This window comes from Sciurus vulgaris (genome assembly GCF_902686455.1).
Source record: "Sciurus vulgaris genome assembly, chromosome: 15".
NCBI classification, from domain to species: domain Eukaryota; kingdom Metazoa; phylum Chordata; class Mammalia; order Rodentia; family Sciuridae; genus Sciurus; species Sciurus vulgaris.
Window position 1 is genome coordinate 84,261,906 of NC_136476.1, and position 26,232 is coordinate 84,288,137.

A 26,232-nucleotide genomic window follows, 5' to 3' on the forward strand; every position below is an offset into this window, starting at 1 on the left:
GTTCATTGGCCAGAGCCGGGTTGTCTGTGCTTGGAGCCACGCCCCCCGCGGCCTCGGGTTTGGTTGCACGGCTGCCGGGGAAGGAGACGCTGCCCTTCCGCAGCGATGGGATCCCGGGTGAGTGGCGGCCTGGGCTGAGTTCACCCTGCGGCCAGACAGCGCGACAGGGCCCCGGACTGAGGCTTGCGGCGCGCGGGGGCGGCCCTGCCCAGGGAACTGGGCGAGTGCAGGTGTCTCGGCCAGGCGGCCCGGCAAGGTGCCCAGGATGGAATGAGTAGGTACCCGGCCGAGGGCGGCGCGAGAGGGTGCCTTGCTTGCGGGTAGAACGAGAAGGTACCTGGGTCAGTGAGGAGACACCCGGGCCTGGAACGTTGCTGGTATCCGAACATGGGTGCAGGTATCCGAGTCCAGACTGAGAAAGTACTCGAGATTGAAGGAGCAGGTCTGCTGTCCGTGGGCGATGCTGGAGGGTGCCTGGACGGACCTGAAGGATATTCTAGGGATCGGAGTCATAGAGGAAGGGACCTGGCCCTGGCTGCGCAAGATGTCCAGAATGGAAAGAACAAATGTTGCTGAGGTCCAGTGCTTGTCTGCTCAGTGCTGGGCCAGGTGGAACTTCTGAGGTATATAGGATGGGATGAACAGGAGACTGGGCACAGGGTGGCCCAAAGGAGTGCCTCAGTTGGGGACATTCTGGGGTCAAGATGGGCTAAAGAGTACCCAGGCCAGAGGCATTTGGGGGTTGTCCAGGGCAGAAGAGGACCTGGGATGGAAAGCATGGGCATCCTGGCTGAGAGTGTTGTAAGTGTTTGGAAGTGGAATGAGGAGGTGCTGGCCCAAGATTGTAGAGCAGCAAGGAGGTGGCTGTCCAGGTGGGGTCCAGCCCCACCCGGCAATAGAAGTGTCTTTGCTGTAGGGGTGTTGCCACAGGCTTTTCACTACGGGTAGGAGGTGGAGGCCCCTTCCTCTGGCCATGGCTTATGCCAGGGGAATGGATAGGTCATGGGTGGCCTAGATTTGGACCCTTCCCTGCAGTGAGGTGGTCTTGGGGGGGAGTTGCTAACTTCTTCTCAAGGGGGACAGCAGAGGCTATCTAGATTCTCCTGAAGACAAACACCCAGCCTCAGTCCCACCTCTGCCTGCCTGGCTCCTTGAGCATGCGTCCATGCTCATCATTGTCACCCCATGTGGGCTTCTCAGAAGCTCAGGGTCTTGAAAGTCCTTGAGGTGTGGCACAGACACGCAGGGAAGTTGGGGAAAGCAGTGACTGGGAAGTGACTTGGACACCCCCTCCCTCTGCCTGCCAACTGGCGACACTTGAATGACCTTGGTGAAGTTGGTCACTTCTCAGAGCCTCATGTTCCCCATCTTTGAGATGAACTGTGGTTATCATGAGGGTTCTGCTTGTGGCCGGACTCATAGCCTGTAATAAGTGCTTCAGAAAAGTAGCTGCTGAACCTCTGATGTCCTTATCACCCCAACTCCATGCTTGAGCCAGGCTGGGGGATGGGAGGAAGGGCGTACAGCATGACCTGGGCCAACCACTGGAGGTCACAGCTAATCGCAGCCTTCTGGCAGGATGTCTCCTTCCCTTGACAACGTGGCCGTTTCCTTAGTCCTAGAACATCAGCCTGCCTGCACCTTCTCGCACCCTGCCTCCCAGCCTCAGAGCTGGACTGATAGGACCTTAGGTCCTTCCCACTCGCTGGAGATAAGCTGTCTCTTGTGCTGGCCCAGTGATTTTGGCTGCCATCCCAGGGAGTCGGGGTCTGTACTGGCCTGTGTGTTCCTTCTGCTTGAGGTCCCTTGAAAGAGAGACCTTGAAGGCATCCCTGGGCTTGGTGCTGGCAGTTGGGGAACAGCCTGCAGGGTCTTGGGATCTGGGCTGTGTGATCAAGCTACTTATTCCCTGGCCTTGGGATGGGGCAATGGGATACCCTGGGAGGGTTTCAGAAGGTCCAGGAAAAAGCTGCTCTTGTCCCCTGTGGTTCTGCTGGGCCTGAACTTCCTGCTTTATGTCAAATTTAGCAAAAGGATTGCATTGAGCAGTCTAGAGTCCAACAGACCTTGATCCAAACCCTGACTCCACAAACCAGTGGGACTTTGGACGCCTGACTTAGCCTCCCTGAGACTCAGTTTCCCCATTGGAAGGTGGAGGCAGCATGGGGGAGGAGGGTGAGTAGGTAGCATGTGCTGTGATGCTTCCCATCAACTCAGGAAGGAGGCTGAGGCAGGAGGATTGTGAGTTCAAAGCCAGCCAGGACAACTTGGACCCTGTCCCCACCTCACCCTCCCAATAAAAAAGAACTGATAGATCAATGAAATAAGATCAGTAAAGAGCTCAGCCCAAAATATAGGTGGACAGTGCAGCAGTTGTCATTGTCTGGGGAACAGACCCTGCTATTTCTTCATAGTACCGTCCACAGAACTTGACTTTACAGAAGCCGAAAAAGATGTAATTATGCTCAGTCTTGGGCCTGAGAATTTTGTTTGGAAAATGGCCCTTGGGTTTAAAAAGGTGACCTACCCATCTTCCAGGCCTGGGTCCTCTCTTGGGCCCGCATGATAGAGGTGCTGCCCTCCGCTCCCAGGGCTCAAGGTGGGCACAGGGTCTGTGAGGATCTGGCTGCCCGCCTGCTGCCAGCTGCAGGGCCAAGGGCCTGACTCCAGCCTGGTGTTCCAGATATAGGCTTTGCTCTCCCTGTGCCCTGAGGCCCTCGTGTGCATCTCTTTGTGTCCGTGTGTGTATATCCATGTGCTGACCTGGTCATCTGTCTCTCAGCTCCGTGGAGGGACCCTCTGGTATATGTGTCCCTGTCTGGTTGGCATGTGGTTGGTGCCTAGGACCCAGCAGGCAACCAGCTGAAGTTGTTCTCTTTGGAAGCTCTTGGCCCCAAGGGCCTTGCGGCCTGGGGTGCTGGTCCTGCCATGGCGTTCCGGCGGACTGAGGGCATGTCCATGATCCAGGCTCTGGCCATGACGGTGGCTGAGATCCCTGTATTCCTGTATACAACCTTTGGACAGGTAAGGCTGGGGGTGGTCCTGCCCTTTATGCTTTTGGTCCTGAAACACAGAGCTGCTCAGCCCACGGCCCCTCAGTGTCTGGGAGGGCTGGGCCCTTGTTGCTGCTGTCCTTACCATCTGGTGTTGTCTCTGAGCAGAGGAAGAGGAACTGGGTTAGGGGTCCGGCCCTGAGCCTGGTCTGTACCTCAAGGCGATGTGAGCCCTTGACCTAAGAGTCTTCGTGTACAGGAGCAGGTGGTGTTGCCTTCCCTGGCAGCTCAGGTGTTCTGGCTCACCAGGACTCTTGAGCTTCTTGAAACCCTCCCTTGCGGGATGTGGTCCCACCCAACGAGCTCCCAGTCCAGCGAGTAGAGGGCGAGGGGAGAGTGAGAAGTGTCATCTTTGCAGTCTTTGAGAATTGACAGACCCAGGTTTTGGTGCTGTCTCTGTCACTATGAGCATGTGTCTTCACCTCTGTGACCTCTGTTCCTCACCTGGACAATGATGGGATGCCGACAGGTGGCACAGCTCAAGTGCTTGTGCCGTGCCTGGTGAAAAGGCTCTGAATCCCTGTACCCTAGGTCCTCGTGATGGCATTGGGGACTCCTGCTGGATCCCAGGCCTCAGCTCCTTGGCGTTGGCGCACTGCCATCTTTATATCTCTGCAGTCCACATTTCAGAGAGGCTGGTCAGGTCCCCTTTCCAGTAGTGACTGCCTTTGTCACTCATCTGATCAACAAAGGGACACTATGTGCCTGCACCTAGGTGCTATTGGGATAGCGTTCCCTGGGGTGACATAACCCACCTCTCTCTTTCCTGCAGTCCGCGTTCTCACAGCTGCGGCTGACCCCAGGCCTGCGCAAGGTTCTCTTTGCCACGGCCCTGGGAACTGTGGCCTTGGCCCTGGCTGCCCACCAGCTGAAGAGGCGCCGGCGGAGAAAGAAGCAGGTGGGCCCTGAGGTGGGAGGTGAGCAGCTAGGCACGGTGCCCCTGCCTATCCTCATGGCCCGGAAGGTCCCGTCAGTGAAGAAAGGTAAGTATGCAGTTGGGGAACACTGACTTGGTTACATCCCAGGGGCCACCAATAACTGGGATCTTGGGCTAGTGCCTTCCTGTCTCACAGCTAGGTTCCTCATTCAAGAGGCAGGGGTGACAGTAGAACCTTCTTCCAGTCATCGTAAGGGTCTGGCGGACGGTGCACCCGATGCGTGTGTCCTGCCAGTGCCAATGGGGTGGTTCTTCTGGGTGTTCTTATTATCCGAGGACCCTCTGGGAGCACCCAGTAGAGAGGGGGCTGGTGGGAGTGGCTCCTGGGTCCGGGGAGGGCAGTTCCCCCAGGTTTAGGAACAGGAAGGGCCAATGGCTCTTGCCATAACTCCCATCCCTCTTTTAAAAAAAATTAAGCAATAACTTGCAGGTAGTGAGATTCACCCTTTGGTAGAATGTGTCTGAGCTTTGACATGCATATGGTCATATAGGCAGCCCACAACCAATAACTTTTCTGTCATCCCCTTGGCCCCCCAAGTCCCTTTGTCCTCAGCCTCTCTCCCCTACTCCTATCCCTGGCAGCCACCCACGTTTTGTGGCTAGCTGGTGTGGGTTTAGAAAACTCTTATGGCTCCTTGTAATCTATGGAACGAAGCTGTCTGCCATGCCTGAGTGTCTTATCAATCTGTTCTAAGGCAAGGTGTTCTCATAAACTTTCACCAGGGGAGAAATCTGTTCTAAGAAGCAAAAGCCATCTGGGAAGAAGTTTTGTTGTTGTTGTTGTTTTGGTATCAGGGATTAAACCCAGGGGTTCTTAACCACTGAGCCACATCCCCAGCCCTCTTTATATTTTATTTAAAGACAGGGTCTCACTGAGTTGCTTAGGGCCTCACTACATTGCTGTTGGTGAGGCTGGCTTTGGACTTGCAGTCCTCCTAACTCAGGCTTCTGACCACACCTAGCTGGAAGAGAATTTTATTTGTAAATTTTCACTGCAAAAGAAAGTTGTATTTTAGCCAAGTGCAGTGGTGCATACCTGTAACCCCAGCAGGAGGCTGAGACAGGAGGATCACAAGTTCAAAGCCATCCTCAGCAAAAGTGAGGCACTCAGCAACTCAGTGAGACCCTGTCTCTAAATAAAATGCAAAATAGGGCTGGGGATGGGGCTCAGTGGTTGAGTGCCCCTGAGTTCAATCACTGGTACCCTGCCCCCCAAAAAAGATAAGAGAGTTTTATCTTTATAGTTAGAATTTAAAAAGTCTTTAGCCTAGAATAGGGCCCTGAGAATTGTCTTGTCACCCTGCAGTGGCCCCCGGGAGGTCTGGAGCCATGTCCACACCAGCCTCTAGTCTGCTTGAACTGTGCCACCACTATCATCCCAGTTCACCTTTGACCCCTTCCCTTCTTTACCCAGGGCCTCATGCATGCTAAGCGTGTGCTCTACCACTGAACTACACCCCCAGCCCCTACTTTCCTCACTTTAAAAAAACTTTTCTACATTTTAAAATGTTTTTGTCTTGATTCCGTCTTGGAGGAAAATCCTAAGTCTTTCACACAACCAACAGCACGGGGGGTAGAGTAAGGCGCCAGGGCAGTGTCTGGACCTCATTCCCAGCTCATCCCAGGCCTGGGCTCCTTCTCTGGGCATGGTCCTGTACTGGGCACCAGGGTCATGCCTGGAGCAGAGCAGCAGGAGCCTGTGTTCCTCAGCTCGGGCACTCTCAGAGGGCTCTGTTGTTACCGGGCCCAGAAGGTCGGGACATGTTCCCAGATGAGGAGGGCGGGGAGCTGGGGTTCTGCATGACCTGCCCTCCCGTTCCTCGCAGGCTGCTCCAGCCGCAGGGTGCAGAGCCCCAGTAGCAAGAGCAACGACACGCTCAGTGGCCTTTCCTCCATCGAGCCCAGCAAGCACTCAGGCTCCTCCCACAGCCTGGCCTCGGTGAGGAGCTGGGGTAGGGTGTGGGGGTGTGGGGATGGCCAGGACACCCAGCACAGCCCCCACTCTGTCCTCAGGAAGCTTCTGGACTGGCAGGGAGATGGGATAAGAAGTTTCAGTTCCTCCGTTCATTTGCTCGTCCAAGCGTGTAGGCCTTCAGCGAGGCTGCTGGTCACTGGCTGCAGCCGCGAATGGGAGGAAGGTGGACAGGTGTAGAGGAGAGGCACTTAGCTCTGAAGATACCTTTCTTCATTCACTCCGCAGACACTGAGCAAGCACCTGCGTGGTGACAGGGACACTGCTAGGTGCTGGGGATCTAGAGATAATAAGACAAAGGAAGCTTGTTTTTTCCGGGAGCACAGCTTTGGTTCATTCACTCATCTAGTTAATAATTCATTCAGCAGGCTCAAGCCCAGGCCACCCTGGGGACACGGGTGAGCCAGGGATGGTTCTTGTCCTCGGTGGCCACTCCTGTGGGTGAGAGAGCTGGCACGCGGTGGGCACTCTGCCTTCCGTGTCTGACTAGTAGAGCAAGGACTGGGGCAGGTTTCACAGGAGCCTGATGAGTCCCAGGCCGGGCCTTGGCCTGTTTCCTCCCATGTCGGTGGCTCTGACTGGCATCGGCAGGCACTCGAGTGTGGATTCAGTGAGGGTATGAACACTGGCCAGGCCTGCTCAGGGGGTGTGTAGAGTAGGGCCAGGCTGTGGGGGCGGGTTCCAGGGGGGCCTGGACCCGGTCCACAGAGGCTTCACTCCTTGACCTTGTCCTTGGCACCCAGATGGTGGTGGTGAACTCATCCAGCCCCACGGCCGTGTGCGCGGGACCCTGGGACGTCAGAGGGATGGAGGAGTCTACGCCCACCACCGATGGCAGTGCTGAGAGTCTCTATGCTCAAGGTGCGGCCAGGAGGCCGGCCTCAGCGGGGGGTGGCGTGGGAGGGGGCTGCCAGAGCTGGCGGGGCTCAGGCCCTTCTCCAGGTGCTGCCCAACCCTGCCCCTACCCCCACTCGGTGGTTTTCGACCCTTTTTGGACAGAGGAGAGTGCCCAGGGACACATTTGGTCTGAATGAAGGCCTGAAATCTGACCAGCTCTGAAGAGGTGGTCAGGACCCAGCTCCCCATGCCTGCTGGGTTCTGTTTTTTTGTGACCTCCTGCCTCCCTCTGTGCTGTGCCCCTCTTAAGCAAGGCACAGGAGGGGGTCCTGATTGTCCCTTGTCCTGCCTGTGCCCAGGCATGGAGCTCTTTGAGGAGGCGCTACAGAAGTGGGAGCAGGCCCTGAGCGTGGGCCAGAGGGGGGACATTGGCAGCACACCCACGCCAGGGGACAGCCTCCGGAACCCAGAGACCGCCTCAGAGGCACTGTCAGAGGTAGGTGCCCTTCCCCATGCCTCCCCACACCGTGGAACCCAGTGGCCGCCACTGCCTGACATGACCTTTCCCTCTCGGCCTGCGGCCTCCATCCACGAGGGAGGGTGTCATTGGAATTAATAAACTAGTTCATGGCCGTGCTTGGCATGGTGCCTGGACTTGGTAACGCCTCCATAAATGATCAGAACCTCATCCCAACCCTGGGGAAAATGTGCATCGGGGAAGAAAGCCTGGAAGGAGGTGGGCCTCCATTCTGGCTTACAGGCCTTCGCTTTTTCTTTTCTTTCTTTTTTTTTTTTTTTCTGAGATAAGGTTTTATTTACACACACACACACACACACACACACACACACACACACACATGCTGAGGATCAAACCCAGGGCCTCACACTTGCCAGGCAAGTGCTGCACCGCTGAGCCACGACCCCAAGGCTTCTGGTCTTTGCAGTAAACATTTCTGTAAAAAAGAGCACCAAATACACGTCCCAAGATGGATGTTCACTGAAGTTAGGGAACACAGGACCTTGGAAATGACCTCAATGCCCGTTAACGTGGCCTGGAATAACTGCGGCTCCCGCAGGGAGCGAGAAAGAGCTGTGTGGACCGACAGGCCCAGGGTGTGTCACTGACAAAACAAGCCAGAGAGCTGTGTGCACAGCACCTCCCTTGGTGTGTCCGCCTGGAACCAGACGCACATGTGGCCCAGTAAGCGCTGGTGTGTTCTAGCACTTTCATTCTCCCCTGAATGGGTGCACCGGAAATCATCACTTATTATGGGGGGGTCTGGAGAGGAAGGTGGGGAATACTCATTTTACTTTGCAGTACCTTTCTTTTCTGTTTGAGTTTTTTAAAGTTTATTTATTTGTTTTTTGGTTCTGGGGACAGAACCCAGGGCCTGGCCCTGCCAAGCATGTGCTCCACAGCTGAGCCATACCCTCAGCCTCTCTGTTTTCATGACGTTGAACATTATCCTTATGCAAGGGTCCAGACAGGTAGTGGTATCATGGGCTGTTTTTTTTTTTCCTCATGCCTTTATGCCTTTCCATATTGAAAAAGATAAAAAGCAAAACCAAAGGCTGGTGGGCTCCTGGCCTGCTGGAACGAGGACGAGTGGGAGCCTTCTTTCAAGAGTGGCATGATGATATCTGCAGCCAGCCAGGAAATGGCAACAACTTGAGGCATTAAAAACAGGGAGTTTCCAGAGACTTGGGAGGTGATTGCAAGTTCAAGGTCAGGCTTAGCAATTTAGCAAGACCCTCAGCAACCTATTGAGAGCCTGTTTCAAAATAAAAAATGAAAAGGACTTGGGCTGTGGCTCAGTGGTGAAGCACCCCTGGATTCAATCCCCAGTCCAGAATCAAAGCAAACTGAAGAGGGAGTTTAATCCAGGGACTCAGTTGCCCAGACAAGGGAGGAGCCGAAGGGATGTAGAGAGAGGTGGTGGCCCTAGGCTCAGCTCAGGGCCATTCAGTGGGAGCTAGACCCACAGTGGAACTGACCCACAGCAAGCATGCCCACTTTGCGGAGTGGCGGGGTACAGGCTGAGGAGGACGAGGAGGGGAGGGTTTGTGTGCTCACTCCTCCACCCTTTAACCTCTGCCTTCATGCCTCACCTGCGCCTCCTGCTGGCCAGGAGCCAGCAGGCAGGGGCGCTGGGTTCTGCCTGCCTTGCCGCTCACAGGTAGAGTGCACCCGCCCTCTGCCCTGGCTGGGGCATGAGCTTGGAGGCCTCCACGTGGGCACGCAGACATGAGGACAGGGAAGTGCCAGGGGCCTGACGCGGAGGGCCAGTGTGCCAGCCCCTCACGCCGGTCCCTGCAGGTAGATGAGGGACACCTGCAGCATCTGTCGGGAGGGGCGCTGAGGGAGGCAGCTTTGTTTCCCAAATCACATTCACTGCTAACGCTGCTTCTTAGGATCATCAAATAGAATTCCCCTGCTATAAAATGTGTGTGCTTCATTTGTACAATCCAGTGACTTTTGGTATCTTCATGGGAGTTGTCTATCCATCATGGAAATTGTTCCCAGAACATTTTCATGAAAACTCCTTGTACTTCCACAGCCACCCCCACATTTCCTCATCCTCGCAGCCCTGGACAGCCGTGAGTCTCCCTTCTCCATACATAGATTTGCCTATTCTGGACATTTTTATAAGGAGTTTTGCAATATGTGGTTTTCTGGGGTTGGCTTCCTTCATAGAGCATAATGTCTCCAAGAGTCACTGCTGAATAACATTCCAGCATGTGGGTATCCATTTTGTTTATCCATTTGATTTATCAGTTGGTGGATGTTTGGGTTATTTGCTCTCTGGCTATTATGAGAATGCTCTATGAGCATTTGTGTATGCATGGCTATTTTTTTGTTTTTGTTTTTTGTTTGTTTGGTTGTTTTTTTGGTACTAGGGATTGACCCAGGGGCGCTCTACCACTGAACCACATCTCCAGCCCTTTTACTTTTTATTGAGAGAAGGCCTCACTAAGTTGCCAAAGCTGGCCTTGAACTTGTGATCCTCCTGCCTCAGCCTCCTGATTAGCTGGGATTACAGGCATGCACCACCATGCCTGACTGTTTTCACTTCCTTGATAGTATCCTTTGAAGTAAAAAAAAAAAAAAAAAAAAAAAAAATTGGTACCGGGGATTGAGCCCAGGGCCCTTTGCCACTGAGCCACATCCCCAGCCCTATTTTGTATTTTATTTAGAGGCAGGGTCTCACTGAGTTGCTTAGGGCCTCACTGTTGCTGAGGCTGGCTTTGAACTCAAAATCCTCCTGCCTCAGCCTCCCGAGCCACTGGGATTATAAGTGTGGGCCACCATGACTAGCCAAAATTTTTAATTCTAAAGTTCAGCATACTTTTTTTTTATTGTATCGTTCATACTTTTGGCATCGTAACTAAGAAACTTTTGCCATTCTGTGGTCATTTTGCAGCAAAGTAGTGGGCAGGCTGCTGTCAGGGCTGCTAGGCTTTGCTGGCCACACAGAGTGGCCCTGGCCCAGCTACAGAACCCAGCCAAGTGTCCCATGGGTCTGAGGTTCCGTGGGCCTGGGCCTAGTTCCTAGCTGTGCCACACTCCAGCTGGGGAGCTTGGGCCACCTGTCTTCCTTGATTTTTAAAAAATTTTCTATTCTCTTTCTTCTCATTTTCTCTTTTTAAGTACTAGGGATGGAACCCAGGGCTTCTCGTACACTAGGCAAGTCCTCTACCACTGAGCTACACCCACAGTCCTTTTTTTAAAATTTTTTTTATTTTTGCCATGCTGGGGATTGAACCTAGGGTCTTAGTGCTTGCAAGGCAAGCACTCCATCTACTGAGCTATATCCCCAGCCCACAGCCCTTTTTAAAAGTTCTTATTTGATTTTTTGAAACAGGGTCTTGCTAGGTTCCTAGGCTGACCTGGAACTTGCCATCCTCCCACCTCAGCTTCTGGAGTCGCCGCCATGCCCTGCTCCTTGAAGTTTCTCTGTGAAGCCGATCACAGTATCCCTGCCTTCGAGGGCTGCCTCGAGGCTGAACAGAGAGGTCCCTGGTCCAGGCAAGCCCTTCCAGCCCTTTCTCCCCAGTGGCCTCAGGCCTGAGTCGGCTCCTGTCTCCTCCCAGGCTCTAGCTACGTCCTGGGACGGGCTTTGGCAGTGTTAGTGGAAACCGAGTAATTGGCTGGCTTGTGCTTTACCCTGGGCCCAGAGCTCTGAGGGTTGAAGGAGCAGCCACGAGGTCATGGAGGTCACAGTACCCCGTGCAGCGGATGGCAGTGCCCCAACTCCACCTCCCTGCTAGCGGAGACCTCCTGGACCTCTCTGCCTCCCGTGTCATTTAGACAGCCTTTGCTCTGCTGGCCAGCCTTGTTCTCCACTGGCTGCAACCCTACAGCACGGTGCTGAGCTCCCACACTCTGCACCCAACACCACAGCCACACTACGCCAGTCGGCATGTTATACCCGACGCAGGCAACTTGGAGGAGGAAAGTTTATTTTAGCCCATTATTTCAGAGGTTTCAGTCCATGGTCCGAGTTGAGGCAAAACATCATGATGGAAGGGCTTGGGGAGGAAACCTGCTTGGCTCATGGCAGCTGGGAAACAGAGAGAGGAAGAAAAGGGCCCAGCACGAAAACTCACCTCCCAGGACACACCCCCAGTGACCTACTTTTTAAAACCGGGCCCCACCTCCTGAAATTTCTACCACCTGCCAAAATGCCCTTGCATTGGATCCATCAGTGAATTCTTCTGCCGAGGGCAGAGCCCGCATGATCATGCACCTCCCGGAGCCCCACCTCTGAGCCTTGCTGTGTTGGGGTCAGCGTGCCAGACACAGCCTCAACGGCCGTCACCTGGGCGTCAGGCTCTGTGCTCCCAAGGCAGTGCCGCCGCCTCCATGCTGCAGAGGCTCAGCTCAGTGCTTTCCCAGGCGCTCGCATTAACAACAGGGCGTCTCACCCCCGCCGCTCGGGCTCAGCTGCTCTCGTGGTAAAAATAATAATTACGGCAATTATCATGAGAGCTGGCAGCCGCGGGTTGTCACCATGGCCAATATTTATGTGAAGTGCTTTGCATACCTTGTCTCGTTTAAGTTTTTCCTACAGCTCTAGGGGGTGGGCATGCTCATATCCACTGGCAGATTAAGAGACTGAAGCTCAGAAGGGGGAAATCATTTGCTGAGGGTCCCACTGTTTGAACTAGTGTGCCAAGATCTGAACCCAGGTGTGTTTGGCTGTAGGGCAGCGCTGTTTAGTAGAAAGCCCCGTGTCCCATTTAAAGTTTTGTAGAGATCATGTTAAAAAGCAAAAAAAAAAAGCCAGGCATGGTGGCACGTGCCTGTGATCCCAGCAGCTTGTGATTTTGAGGCAGGATTGCAAGTTCAAGGCCAGGCTCAACATCTTAATGAGACCCAGGAGATGTAACTGAGTGATAGAGCACCCCAGGGTTCAATCCAGTACCAAAATAAAAGAGCAAAAAGAAATTAATTTTAATAATATGCTTTCTATATCCTGGTATATCCAAAATTGGATCATTCAGCCTGTAGCCCACATAAAAGATTGCTGAGATACTCCGCATTTCTAGTGCCCATGGCCCTGTGTGGCTGGTGTCTCCTGTAGTGGACAGCAGGTCCTGGGCTTGTGCTCTTGGCTGCCGGGCCCCACGCCTTCTCCGCTCTCCCCAGGGGCCGTGGGGAGGTGGCAGGCCTGTGTTAACAGTCGTGGCTTTCCCACAGCCAGAGTCTCAGCGCAGGGAGTTTGCGGAGAAGCTGGAGTCCCTGCTGCACCGGGCCTACCACCTGCAGGAGGAGTTCGGCTCCACCTTCCCCTCAGACAGCATGCTGCTGGACCTTGGTGAGGGGGCCCAGCACCGCTGCGGGCGCCAAGGGGCAGGGATGAAGGGGGAGGAGCAGAGAACCCGGTGGCTCCCTCCATGCCGCAGACGGATCACGACCCCAGCTTCGGGGTGCAGCCCGTGGGGCGCAGACGCGGTGCTGAGGCCTGCCCTTCAGCTGGCCGGCAGAGCAGGGTGAGGCCCTGGGGGGCAGGCCTTGGGCCCGTGTCCGTGTTCCTGAGCTCCGAGGCCTTCGGGTGGCTGTATGGGTTGGCTCACGTGGCCGTTAGTGCGGCGCAGGCCAGAGGGCTTGAGAACGGAAGTTCTTTTGCCTCATGGAGGTAAAGTAATGTGATACCACAAAGAGGAGCCAAGTTGCCTAGCAAGACACCGGTGCCCTCCTCGTGCCGCTGTGCCAGGCCCGTGCAGCGTGCTGTCCCCGTCCTTCCTGGGTCACCTTCAGCTCCATGGGCCAATATTAAACTCCTGAACACTGGGCTCCCTGGCTCTACCTGTGGGGACACTGGGGCCCAGCGAGGGCTAGCCGAGCCGCGCGTCTTCCCTGGCTCGCCCCACGTGGCCTCGGGTGGCTCTGCCTGCTGGAGGTATCCCATTCATGCTGACCCTCCTCCATGGTGTGGAGGCTGGTGGGCCTTCAGGGGCCACCCCAGGTCAGTGGCCTTTGCTTATTTGTTCGACTAGACCTTTTCTCAGTGCCTTTGAAGGACCAGAGCCCTCAACCCTTGAGCAGGCAAAGATGGGAATGCCAGGAGTGGCCACGGCCTCCCTCAGGCTAGGGTCCAGCCTGTCAGAGAGGAAGCCATGTGCCCAGGGCTACACAGTGAATGTGGCACTCTCCTGCACAGCTGAGGAGCAGCCAGGCCTCAGGTCCAGTGCTGTGGCCACGGCAAGTCCCCTCGGCAGCCTAGTGTCTACACCTACCCTATGCCTCCACAAGCATGCTGCGAGGACCTGGGGAGGACACTGGAGGCCAGGGGCTCAGCTACCGGCCTGTGTGCCGGGATTCCTTCCAGCCCCGTGAGGGGGCTCAGTTCAGCCCTCTCTCGCTGCTGCTCCAGAGAGGACCCTCATGCTGCCGCTCACCGAGAGCTCGCTGCGTCTGCGGGCTGAGGACGAGGAGAGCCTGACCTCGGAGGACTCCTTCTTCTCGGCCACTGAGGTAACGGGGCGGAGCCAAGCGGGCCAGGCAGCCTAGGTTCCCACGGCCGGCCAGCAGCTGCCCTGGGTTGTGGGAATGCGAGGCACTTCCTCCAGCTGAGCAGAACTTGGCAGAACGCGTTCCCCTGGGGACTCAGGATTGCTGAGGGCGGGCCTGAGAAGCCAGGCATGGTGGGTCCAGTGGAGGCCCCACCCCAAGGGCTCCAGTCCTCACTCACCTGTCCCTTCTGCAGATCACTGGGTCTGCTGCTTGGCATCAGCCTCCTGGGTGGCCTCATGCGTTGGGTGTGGTGTCCTTGCCTGACACAGGAGGACTTGAACCCAAGCCTCCTATGTCGTGGACCAGTGTTTCCTCTGATCCACTCTGAGGGGGTGGTGGCGAGGCCCCTCAGGTAGCCTCTGTTGGCTGGCAGACGGGCAGGTGCTCTTGCTTCATGGGATGCTGCCCACACATTTCCTCAGCCCTTCCTCTGCCCCTTCCCCAGCTCTTTGAGTCCCTGCAGGCGGGAGATTACCCGATCCCACTGTCCAGACCTGCTGCTGCCTATGAGGAGGCCCTGCAGCTGGTGAAAGACGGGAAGGTGCCCTGCCGCAGCCTCAGGTGAGGAGGTAGAGGAGCTGCTGGTGGCTCCTGCCCGTTGCTGAGGAGGACCTGGGTGGCCCTGAGAACCAAGACAGGTCTGGTAAATTAAGTTCCATAGTTAACAGTTAGCCATTGTTCTAAGTGCTCAGAAGGTCCATCACAGCAGCACAGTGGACACGGTCCCTACACTGTCCTGACAACCTTTGTACCAGAGGTTAAGAACCCGGGCTTTCAGAGCTGGGCACGGTGGCGCACGCCTGTGATCCCAGCAGCTGGGGAGGCTGAGGCAGGAGGATTGAGAGTTCAGAGCCTCAGCAACAGCAAGGCACTGAGCAACTCTGTGAGAGCCTGTCTCTAATAAAATATAAAAAAGGACTGGGGATGCAGCTCAGTGGTCGAGTGCCTCTGAGATCAATCCCCAGTACCCCCCAAAAGAACCCAGGCTTTGGGGACAGAGCCCTGGCTTCTCCTCAGGTTCCGTCCTCGTAGCATGTGGTCCTGAACACATGGATCCCTTCTCAGCCTGCTTTTTCTTGTCTGTGCTTATGTGTAAGTCTCTGCATCAGAGGTTAACTTTTCTGTATAGTATAAAACTCTACTTTCTGACTATGGCTTGCAAATTTGTGTGTTTAAAAGATCACTGATCAAAAATGGTTGAAAACTCTGGTTGAATCCAGGATGATCTGGACAGAGGGCAGCTGTAGCAGCTGGAAACCCCTGCCCGAAGTGCTGCCCCTGGGAGCAATTTGGCCATTCTGGTCCTTGCCAGTGAGGGCTGAGGGCTGGTAGTTGGGCCTAAAGGAGGCCAAGGTCAGCCCAACCCTGTGATCAGACCTGCTTCCTGTCCTCAAAGAGCATCCAGTACACCTCTGCCCCAGCCTTGTGGGAGGCCAAGCCCTAGAGGGAGGTGTCACCGTGCCAGGCAAGGCGGGCAAAGCCTCCCGCTCCCCACCCTGCGCGCCCTGCCTTCTCTTGACTTTGCTGAGCAGGCAGGTGTAATGCTGTCTTCTCCCCTCAGGACAGAGCTGCTGGGCTGCTACAGTGACCAGGACTTCCTGGCCAAGCTGCATTGTGTGCGGCAGGCCTTTGAGGTGGGTGTGGTGCAGGGCCCCTTGGGGAGGGTAGAACCAAGGGTGAGGGGCAGTAGGCTGGCCTTGGCCACGTGGCAGCACGTGGCTTCCACTCAGGGCGCCTCCTCGGCAGATGGGTTGCCTGCGCAGCCCGTTCTTCTCTGTGGGCCGCAGGGCCCCCAGCAGCTCACTGACTTCCCTTGCTCATTCCCTAGGGGCTTCTGGAGGACCAGAGTAACCAGCTGTTCTTTGGGGAGGTCGGCCGGCAGATGGTGACAGGCCTGATGACCAAGGCTGAGAAGGTAGCCCAGGCCGTTTGCTTTCAGGTTTTCTTCCCTTTAACCTTTGTTTTTCTCCCAAACTTTTATTCAATTCTGGTTTTTTTTTTTTTTTTTTTCTTAAAAAACATTTTAAAACCAAGCAGAGGAGCACTGACTTCATCCTGTGGGCAGTGGGGGAATTGGGAAGGGTTGAGGTTTTACTCCCTGTGCCAATTTAGAAAAATAAAAATCAGTATTGCTTTTTATTTCTGATTCCAACATAGTAGAATTTTATAAAACTTACCAATTATAAAACACAAACTGTAAGAGGTTCCCTGCACCCTGCCTGCCCAAGATGACCCCTCCGTGCCCAAGGGAAATGGGGCCCTTGCCCATGGTTGGGAGCGTGCTACTGCCTTCTTTCCTGGATGCTCTGACTGCCGGACGTCGCCATCTAGTGCCCAGCCCTGGGGTCCTCCCTCCTCCCTCCTCCCGACTGCCTGAAGCTTTGCTCCGTGCTCCCAGGGCGCAGCTGGCCCATTGTGGCGCCTCAGGGCCTGGAGTGTGCGACCTGTGCTGGCTGTGTCTGCTCAGCTTGCGGGTGGCCATCTGGTGGCAGCTGCTGTCCACGTCATGGGCAGTGCCAGCCTGGTTGTCCTCCTCAGTCCCGTGGGTACCCACTAGGTCTGTCTCAGGGTCTTGGCAGGACGTCTTGAAGGCCGGCAGTGTGCCCTCGGCAAGGCCTGGGCACTTCTGTTCCCACTAGAAAGTAGTGATCTTTTTAATCTTAGTGTTTTATCCATTGCTTACGACTCTTTGATTATAGATGAGGTCGCATAATTTCTCATATTTACCGACCACTTGTGGGACTTTTTGTTTGTTTCTTTAACGAGTTGGAGCAAAGTTTTGGACAGGCCTTTCCCCGAGTCCTTGCCTACGTGCTGGAGTAGCAATTCTGAAGTCCACATGTGCCCTCGTCCTCCGTCTGCGGAAGACCTCTCAGCGCTGCCCATCACGAGCAGCCTGAGCTCTGTTCTGTGGTTTCCCCTGGGCACGCCTCACCCTGGCCAGAGCCAAGGACCCAGGCCTTCCGGCGTCAGCAGACCCTCCACCTGACCTGGCTTCACCTGCACTGGTCCCTGTGGGGCTAGCACACTGTCCCTCAATTCTTTTTTCCCCATTGCATGAGTGTTTTTACTGACATCTAGGTCTTTACATTTGAATGTTTCACTGGTATGTTTCTAGGAGCTAGACTCACATTATCCAACCAATCCTTTTTTTTGGAGGGGTACCAGAGATTGAATTCAGGGCACTCGACCACTGAGCCACATCCCCAGCCCTATTTTGTATTCTATTGAGAGACAGGGTCTCACTGCATTGCTTATTAGCGGCTCACTTTTGCTGAGGCTGGCTTTGAACTTGTGACCCTCCTGCCTCAGCCTCCCAAGCCGCTGGGATTACAGGTGTGTGCCACCGCCCCTGGCCCAACCAATCCTTTCTTTCTTAAACAATTTCATTGTGCAATACACACAGAAAAGTGTGGGAAAGTATGTTTAGGACTTAGTGAATGACAAGGTGAAGCCTGAGGGTCCCTGGCTGTGGTGGCTCCCGTGCCCTGCACCCTGCGCGTGAGCCCTGCCCCTCTTGCTCTCAGTGAAGCCCACAGGGTTCAGGGCAGGTGCTCCCTGAACGTTCCTGTTTGTTGGGTGAGTCCCCCCAGCTCAGCAGTGAGCTCTTTACTTGTACTTCTTTATCTGCAGTTGCTCCTGGGATCCCACTACAGTTTCCGTTTGGCAGATGGGGAAACAGCCTAGAGAGCCGGGACAGGCTGGGGCACTGAGCAAGTGAGGCACGGAACAGGGCTTTGCATCTAGGTGGGCCTGGCCCAGCCTGTGCCCGTAGCTGCTCTCTCTGGCCTCCCCAGGAGGACAAGTGAGTGAATGAGGGAAGGCTGAGCAGGTGCTGGGGCACTACAGACCGGCCCCCTCTGGGACATGCTTCTGCCTCTGCCCCAGTGCAGGACTTGGCCTTGTAGTCATTAAGAAGCCAGAGAGGCTGTCTGGCAGCTCCCGAGTTCCAGAGCCTGTACTGAGCCCTGTGCCTGGAGCAGGAGCCGGTTTGGCCCCATCCAGGCTTTCCAGGCAGGCGGGCCAGACCAGGGCCCTCTGAGAAGATGCTGGCCCCATGGATGTGACCAGGCCCTGAGTTACAGCATTGGACTTCTTCCTCACTATGTGTCCATGGGCCAGTCCCCACACCTCCACGTCACTGTACATAAGTGAGTGGTCCCTGTGTGAGCGGGCGTGCCCCATGTCACACCTGCTCAGCTGGCTTAGACATGTCAAGGGCCAGCTTACTTTCCCCCTGCCATTGATGTTGAGGGTCGTTGGCCATCCACAGGCAAGGATGTGAGGCTCAGGGAGTGAAGGGACAGCTCAGGGCCTTCCCTCAAATTCTCTTTAAAACAATAAAAACAGTGGGGTGGGGTGGTGCATGCCTGAGGAGCCCAAGAGCTGGAGACGCGTCTGGGCCACAGCGTGAGGCACTGTATTGAAAAAAAATAATAAGAAAAGAAAAAAAATTTTTAAATAAAGAAAAAAGATTGTAGGGCTGGGAATGTGGCTCAGTGGTAGAGCACTTGCCTAGCATATGTGGACTTGCCTAGCATGTGTGAGACCCTGTGTTCAGTGCCCGACATTGAAAAAAGAAAGAAAAGTTAATCAAGAATAAAAAGAGGGGCTGGGGATATAGCTCAGTCGGTAGAGTGCTTGTCTTGCAAGCACAAGGCCCTGGGTTTGATCCCCAGCACCCAAAAAAAAAAAAAAAAAAAAAAATCACTTTTGATTCTTTTTTTTTTTTTTTTTTTTTTTTTTTTGGGTGCTGGGGATTGAACTCAGGACCTTGTACTTGTACTTGCAAGGCAAGCACTCTACCGACTGAGCTATCTCCCCAGCCCTAATTTTTAATTAATTAAAAATTAAAGTGATTTCCTTTGTAGGAAAAACTAAGAAACTACAAAAAAAAACAAAAACAAAAAAACAAAAAAAACAGCCAGGTATGGTGGCACATGCCTATAATCCCAGTGGCTTGGGAGGCTGAGGTAGGAGGATCACAAGGTCAAAGGCAGCCTCAGCAACTTAATAAGTTCCTAGGCAATTTAGTGAGACCCTATCTCAAAATGAAAAATAAGTAAATAAATGAAAAATAAAAAAAGTACTGGGGAAGTGGCTCAGTGTTAAAGTGCCCCTGGGTTCAGTCCCTGGTATACACACACACACACACACAAAACAAAAAGAACAAAATAAAAATCATCTCTGATTTCACCCTGTTCACAGTTTGGTAAACATCTACCTGTTGTCCACGGTCTTCATAAATGTCATTATCCTGCCCATGCTGCTGTGTGACGGCCACACCCTGCCTGGCTCCTGAGAGGTCACCTAACGATGGGACTCCCTGCTGGGGAGTTAGCCCATGCTTAGAACTCACCCTGGCTCTTCCTGTCTTTCCACGTCCACAAGTGCGGCCTCACATCGGCCCGCCGCCGCAGGGTCCCAGAGCGTGAAGAGCACCTAGTGGTGCTGGAGTCTCAGTGAAAGCACTGTGTGCGCTGAGTCTTAGTACTTAGGCGCATCAGCAGCCTTTTTTTTTTTTTTTTTTTTTTAAGTTTTCTTAGATGTTAATAGACCTTTATTTTATTCATTTACTTATACGTGGTGCTGAGAATGAAACCCAGCGCCTCACACATGCCAGGCAAGCGCTCCCCCCTGAGCCCCAGCCCAGCCCCTCAGCAGTCTTTTTGATTGAGTGATTGATTTTGCTGTGCTGGGGATGGAACCCAGGGCCTTGCACATACTAGGCAAGCGCTCTGCCCCTGGCTCATGCCCCAGCCCTTCATTAGTCCTACACTGTTTATTGAATGCTTAGGTTTCAGGCACGGGATGGATTGTCTTAGAGGCATGAGTTCACCAGCTCCCCAGAACAGCCTCATGAATGTGGGCTGTAGCTTCACCACTGAGGCCCAAGGTCAAAGGGAGCTGGATCTCACACCACCTGACTAAAGTTGGGTCCTCATACCTCCCTCGAGTGGGTCATGCTGTGGCTCTGCACATCTGGAAGGTAGCAGGTGCTGCTTGGTGTGGGATGCACCTGGGGTGCACCTGATTCTCTGGAGAGGCCCACTGCAGTAGGCAGGAGGTGCTTCCTTACCTGCTCTTCCCCAGGGCAAGGCCCCAGCCCTGCTTCAGCATGTCCCCAGCCAACCTCTCCCTGAGGATCTCATCCAGCTGGGTCTTGGGGCCTCTTCCACAACCAGAACAGGCTCTGCTTCTCCCCACAGAGCCCCAAAGGCTTCCTGGAGAGCTATGAGGAGATGCTGAGCTACGCCCTGCGGCCTGAGACCTGGGCCACCACTCGGCTGGAGCTGGAGGGCCGCGGGGTGAGTTGGTCTGTGCTCAACTTCCTGGGGTCCCCTGTACCTGAGATCTTTGGGGGTGGGGGAAGGGTATGCCAACCTCTGCCTCTGTTCCAAGCAGCTGAGATGACTCCAGGCTCAGAGCCCTGGTGCCTGCCCTGCCTCAGGCACAGGCTGTGAGGGAGGTGGCCCCAGCTGCACCCTGTTGCAGAGCAGAGGGAGAGATGTATGCACCCACCGTGCCCCACCCAGGTTCCCTCCGGCTTCGCCTCGCTGGGCGCACAGTGGCTCTAAGCGCAGCCTGCTCCCTGCAGGTGGTATGCATGAGCTTCTTTGACATCGTGCTTGACTTCATCCTCATGGATGCCTTCGAGGACCTGGAGAACCCCCCATCCTCAGTGCTTGCCGTCTTGCGGAACCGCTGGCTGTCGGACAGCTTCAAGGAGACGGTGGGCCACTGCCTCTCCCCATAGCCACACATCACATCCTGGCACTCACTGACCCCCTTCTCATGTCATCCTTGCTGGGGGCACCAGGTCTGGGCACCCACCCAGCAGCTTCTGGGCCTGGGATTTATTCCCAGACATCCCAGGACAGCCCTCCAGCAGGCCCAGTACCAAGAGCCTGTGCGTCCTTCCTGCAGCTTGTTTCCCCCAGTTCTGCTCCTTCTACCCAATGATGATATAGCCTGTTAAATTAAAATAGGGGAAAACAACCAAAAAAAAGAAGAAACAAAGCATAGAGAGAGTCTGCAGGGCCAGCAGTGACTCTCCAGCTGCTGGGCTAATCTTCAGCAGTCACTGTGGCTCCCGCAACCACCATGTCCCGGCCATTTTATACAGAAGGAAACCAAAGCTGGGGGGTCAGTACCTAGTTCAAGGCCCCCAGCAGTAAAGGCTGAATTCCTGTGTTAGGGGAGAGAAACCAGAGCTCAGGCATCGAGCCCTGTCTTCCTCCCTGGTGGGGTGAGCTAGGGATAAGGGATTGGACCCAGGCAGCAGGGCAGGGGGTCTGGGCTGGCCACATCCTGACACTGGGGTGGGTCCTATCTCTGTTTTAGGCTCTGGCCACTGCTTGCTGGTCCGTCCTGAAAGCCAAGAGGAGGCTCCTGATGGTGAGTGACCATACAGTTCCCAGGTACTGGGGCCCTGGCCTTCCCTGGCCTGGACCCTGGTTCTTGGATGAGATGGGGGGAAGGGCTGGTGCAAGGAGGCCTCCAGAGCCCCAGACTCCACTGCACCTTTGACCTTTCTCATTTCCGGCACTGGCCACCTGTCCTGCCCTCACCCTCCCTTGGCCTGGAACTCCCCATAGGTCTTTTTGGTCCCCCAGGGCCCGCACAGAGTAGGCCATCAGGAAGTATCCAGGGACACAGCAGAGGGGAAGGGATATCTGGGAGGACTGTGACAGGGTGGAGGTGGCCTGGTAGGGGCAGAATGCCCAGGGAGCAGGCAGAGCCCTCCTCCCAGGCAGAGGTCTATTACCTGTGCTCTCCGGTGATAGCTGGCCATGTTCTCTCAGCTGCCACCCATGCTCTCTTCTCCCCACTGGGCTCTGCTGTCCAGCTGGCACCAGCTGCCACTGCCAGTGCTCTGGGTACTTCCTTGCTGAGGCCACCAGAGGCCCTGCACTCAGCTCACTGCAGCACCTGCCCCAGTGAGAAACGGCCGTGAAGGCTCGCATTGCTCGCCCAGGGTCATCTACCACGGGGACCAGCCCTGCGGTGCCCCAGGACCTGGTGACACTCACGCTCCCTGACCCCAGCGCGTTTCCTTAACCCTGTCGCCCTGACAGGTGCCCGATGGCTTCATCTCCCACTTCTACTCCGTATCGGAGCACGTTAGCCCTGTCCTGGCCTTTGGATTCCTTGGACCCAAGCCCCAGCTTGCTGAAGTCTGTGCTTTCTTTAAGGTACACAGAGCAGCACCCGCTTCCCCTGCCCCTGGAGGGGCCAGTTGTGCGGTGAGGGCCTGGGCCCACTCCAGAGAAAGGGGCCAGAGGGAGCGGCAGGAGAGAGCAACCTGAGGGTGGAGAGGACGGGTCAGGGCCCTGTGTTACAAGGGGACTTAGTGGTCTGGAGGACATTGCTGAGGGGCCCAGGCCCAACACCAGCCCTGTGCCCCCAGCACCAGATTGTGCAGTACCTGAGGGACATGTTTGACCTGGACAATGTGCGCTACACATCGGTGCCAGCACTGGCAGAGGACATCCTGCAACTGTCCCGGCGCCGCAGCGAGATCCTGCTGGGCTACCTGGGGACGCCAGTGACCAGCAGTATTGGCCTGAACGGGGCACTGCCTCGAGAGAATGGTCCCCTGGCAGAGCTACAGTAGTGGCAGGCACAGGCTGGAGGGGAGGGTGGCTGCCTGGGCCTCACTCACAGGTGACCAGAGAGAGAAGGTGCCCCTCCCGCCCTTTGGGTTGGTATCCAAGGGCCATGGTGGCCCAGGGCAGTTGCCCTGAGCTTGCCCCCACCCGATTCATCTGGGAATCCCCAAAGCCCAGAGAGCAAGTTTCTGTGGATGGGTTTGGAGCCCAGAGCCCCACCTGACTGCCTCAGCTGTCCCTGGGGACGCAGACGCTGGGGCCGGGGAGTAGGAAGCGATGGCATTGTGGAGACTTGGGACAGAAAGAGCCAAGGAGCTGTGGGTGTGGGACCCCTGGAGCTCCGACCACCCCAAGGCTGTCTACAGGTGGGGCAGGAAGTGGAGGTAAGGGATGGGGAATGTCCTGGCACCCCGAGCTGGATGCACCCTCAACTGCGTGGCCAGTGTCGGAATGCAGGCATCCCCTGGTCAGTCCTGAAGGCCCACCCTGGCTGCCGCCCTTGAGTGTCTGCAAGTGCGCAAAGGGTGCAGCAGGGCACCTGTGACAACAGGCCAGGGCCGTCCAGAGTGGGACAGAGGCTGGCGTCGCTCAGTGGCACGGTGTCTGCCTAGTGTATGCAAGACCTGGACTCCATCCCCAGCACTGAAAAAAAAAATGATTTTTTCCAGGACAGAGGGGGCTGCTCCTCCTGTGCTCACTGTGCAGGGGCTGGCCCTGACAAACCCACGCCCAGTCCCAGGATCTGTTCTCCCGTGTGCCCATACCCTGCCAAGGACCGTCATTGCTCCTTCCACCTCTGCCACCACCAAAGACGGGAGAGGTGGTGCTGGGTGCTCCAGGCCCCCCACCTCCCCCTGGGAAGCCCGGAATTCCCTGGGTGGTGCTAGGCTTGGAGCTGGGGGTTCTGACCAGGGGTCACTCAGGCCCATCACCTGTGCTGCCGTCATAGCCCCAGGAGAGGGGCCGGGGACCATGGTGGGGGACGTCAGAAGACTGCACAGCTGGACCACACCCCCCACCCTCATTAGGACAAGAAGCTACCTGGCATTTTACCTTCAACTTGACGCACAATGCTCTGGGGGCAGCTTGGGGTGTGGAGCCCCCCTCGGGGTTGTCGCCGCCCTGCTGGTCCTGACCGTGCATCCCGGTAGCATCTGTCCTGGCAGCCCTGCAGACTCACAGCTCTGCCAGTGTTTTTGCCCGAGCTGGAAAGTTTTATTTATTGCCTTAACACTTTATTTGGAGTTTCTGCCCCTTCCAGGTTCGAGACCTGCAGGAGAACTAGACTCCTGGCTTCCCGAGCTAGAGCACTGGCCCCGGGACCAGATCCCTATCCCTGGGATGGGCAAGGGCTGCGGGTCGGGAGGGCTCACCCAAGCGGGGGACCGGTGCAGGGTGATGCTGGGCATGCCTGTCATCTCTGAGCCTGGTCCCCAGACCGGAGGACCCAGGGCATTCGCGGCTCTGGCCCAGTCCCCATCCTCACATTCCGTTCTTTTGCACTTACCCTGCGCTGTGAATGTAAGCCTGGGCTGCGGCCCGCCCTGATCTGCCCTGAGTCACCTGGTCTTTGTTTACACGTCGCGCGCGCTGCCTCTGACACTCGACCTGCTTCCAGCTTCTGTATGGTGGAGCGTGTGCATTGACCGCAAGTCAAATAAATGACTGACACCATCTCCTCCTGCACTGACATGGGGACAGGGGTGGCTGTTTGCTTCTTGGCCAGAGCAGGGGACAAAGGTCGGGAGAAATCTGGTGAGGACTGTGATCCCTGGGCAGGTCCCTGGGCAGTGTGAGGTGGTGTCCCAGCAGGAAGGCCACTCCTCTTGGGACCTGAGTTCCCAAGTCTGCAAGATGTAGGCACTGGACTGGGGCAGGTGGAGGCTCACAGGCTTCCAGGCTGTTTCTGTAACTGCCTGAGCTATGAGAGCCCAGGCAGGGGTGCACAGGGAGACAGGGAAGGGAGCAGACCCAGCAGCCAGGCCTCCAGGTACTCACATGGGCATCTGAAAATCACAAGTTGTATTTGAAAATTCCTTTTAAAAGACTGTTTAAATCCCAGCGATATGGGAGGCTAAAGTAGGAGGAACAAAAGTTCAAGGCCAGCTTGGGCAACTTAGTGAGATTCTATCTCAAAATTTAAAAAGGGGCTGGGAGCCAGCTGTGGTAGTGCACACCTGTAATCCCAACAACTGGGGAGGCTGAGGCAGGAGGATGGCAAGTTAGAGGCCAGCCTCAGCAATTTAGTGAGGCCCTAAGCAACCACCAAAATTAAAAGTGGGAGTATGATGGTGCTGGGCATGTAGCCCTGTGGTAGAGTGCCTGCGTAGCATGCAAGAAGCCCTGGATTTGATCCCTAGGATTTAAAAAAATATATATTTTTTTCACATGTCACAGAAAAGTTGAGGGAAAAATCCCACAAAAGTCTGGGTTTGTAGCTTAGTAGTGGAATGCCTGCCTAGCATGCACAAAGCCTTGGATTCAATTCCTGGCCCCACAAAACAAAACCTATAAAGAATACCCACAAGACTAATATCTCTAGTCAGTATTAATATTTTGCCATAATTATTTCATGTATTTCTTTTCCAATTCCTTTCTGCGTGGCTGTGGTACTTGGGATTGAACACAGCCTCACACATGCTAGGGCAAGCACTGTGCCACTGAGCTCCATCCCCAGCCTTTCCTATTATATTTTGAGACAGGGTCTCACTCAGGTTGGCCGCCTTGAACTTGTGGTCCTCCTGCCTTAGCCTCCTGAGTAGGAGGGATTACAGGTGTCGGCCACCATAGCTGGTTTCTTTTTTAAAAATATTTTTAGTTGTAGATGGACACAATACCTTTATTTTGTTTATTTAGTTTTATGTGGCGCTGGGGATTGAACCCAGTGCCTCACACTTGCTAGGCAAGTGCTGTACCGCTGAGCCACAACCCTGGCCCAACACAGTTGGCTTCTTTTCCAAAAAATTTTGTTTTCAGACACGAACTTCACCCATGAATACTTCAAGCAGATCATAAGGTAGTTCTTTTCTAGCATGACCCTCTCCCAAAGGCACACCTAAAATACGAGTGGTTCTCTAGTAGCTTTGTTGGGACTCTGAAAAGAAGAGCTCCTCTTGATCAAGGCTGGGTGGTGGGCTCCAGTCCCCATCACAACAGATTCATGCGTGATTCTCTCCCTTTGCCAGTTTTACACGAGGTGAGACAGTGGTCACTCTGGTGCTGCTAAGACAGTGTTCGGTTTGTTTTAAATAACTTTGTCAAGATGTAATCTGCATACCATAAAATGTATTTGCTGTAATGATTTTCAGTACATTTCCCAAAATAGGAAACAGGTATGGTAGGTACCAGCTGCTTCGACCTGGTGTCAGAACACCCCATCTCGTGGGAAGATCCCTTTGGCTCATTTGCAGCATGTCTCCCAGGGAACCAACAATCTATGTTCTAGACTTGCATTTTCTGGACTTTTCTATAAATGGAATCATTTGATTATTTTAATTTTTGGTACTGGGGACTGAACCCAGGGGTATTTAACCACTGAAACACAGCCCCCCCTTTTTTTTTAAATATTCACAGATGGACATAATATCTTTACTTATTTTTATGTGGTGCTGAGGCTTGAACCCTAATCACACATGCTAGGCAAGCACTTTGCCACTGAGCCATAACCCCAGCCCTCCCAACCCTTTTTTACATTTTATTTTGAGACAAGATCTCACTGAATGGGTAGGGCCTTACTATGTTGCTGAGGCTGGCCTTGAACTCACAGTCCTCCTACCTCAGCCTCCTGAGTCACTGGGATTATA

At 54.9% G+C, this 26,232-nt stretch overlaps 1 protein-coding gene across 3 annotated transcripts; it reads left to right on the top strand.

The window, feature by feature from the left end:
* Positions 1-25,972, top strand: MIGA2 (mitoguardin 2). 3 transcript variants are annotated; one of them, XM_079112059.1, is made up of 16 exons: positions 1-117; positions 2,783-3,024; positions 3,826-4,036; positions 5,817-5,929; positions 6,706-6,823; positions 7,159-7,295; positions 12,501-12,618; positions 13,678-13,778; positions 14,263-14,378; positions 15,379-15,451; positions 15,646-15,732; positions 20,027-20,125; positions 20,416-20,550; positions 21,162-21,215; positions 21,896-22,012; positions 22,228-25,972. In XM_079112059.1, the coding sequence occupies exons 2-16, from the start codon at positions 2,929-2,931 to the stop codon at positions 22,432-22,434; spliced, it is 1,782 nt and encodes a 593-aa protein (XP_078968185.1). In that variant the 5' UTR covers positions 1-117; positions 2,783-2,928; the 3' UTR covers positions 22,435-25,972. The 3 variants fall into 3 exon arrangements, with proteins under 3 accessions (XP_078968185.1, XP_078968186.1, XP_078968187.1); XM_079112060.1 differs by lacking the exon at positions 1-117 and adding an exon at positions 126-274; XM_079112061.1 differs by lacking the exon at positions 1-117 and having other exon boundaries at positions 2,761-3,024.
* Positions 25,973-26,232: the final 260 nt, after the last annotated feature.

Coding starts and splice junctions, on each gene's coding strand:
- MIGA2 (XM_079112059.1), top strand. CDS start 2,929: ATGGCGTTCCGGCGGACTGAGGGCATGTCCATGATCCAGGCTCTGGCC. Junction 12,619..13,677: donor CAGCATGCTGCTGGACCTTG/GTGAGGGGGCCC, acceptor CTGCTGCTCCAG/AGAGGACCCTCATGCTGCCG. Junction 14,379..15,378: donor GTGCCCTGCCGCAGCCTCAG/GTGAGGAGGTAG, acceptor TTCTCCCCTCAG/GACAGAGCTGCTGGGCTGCT.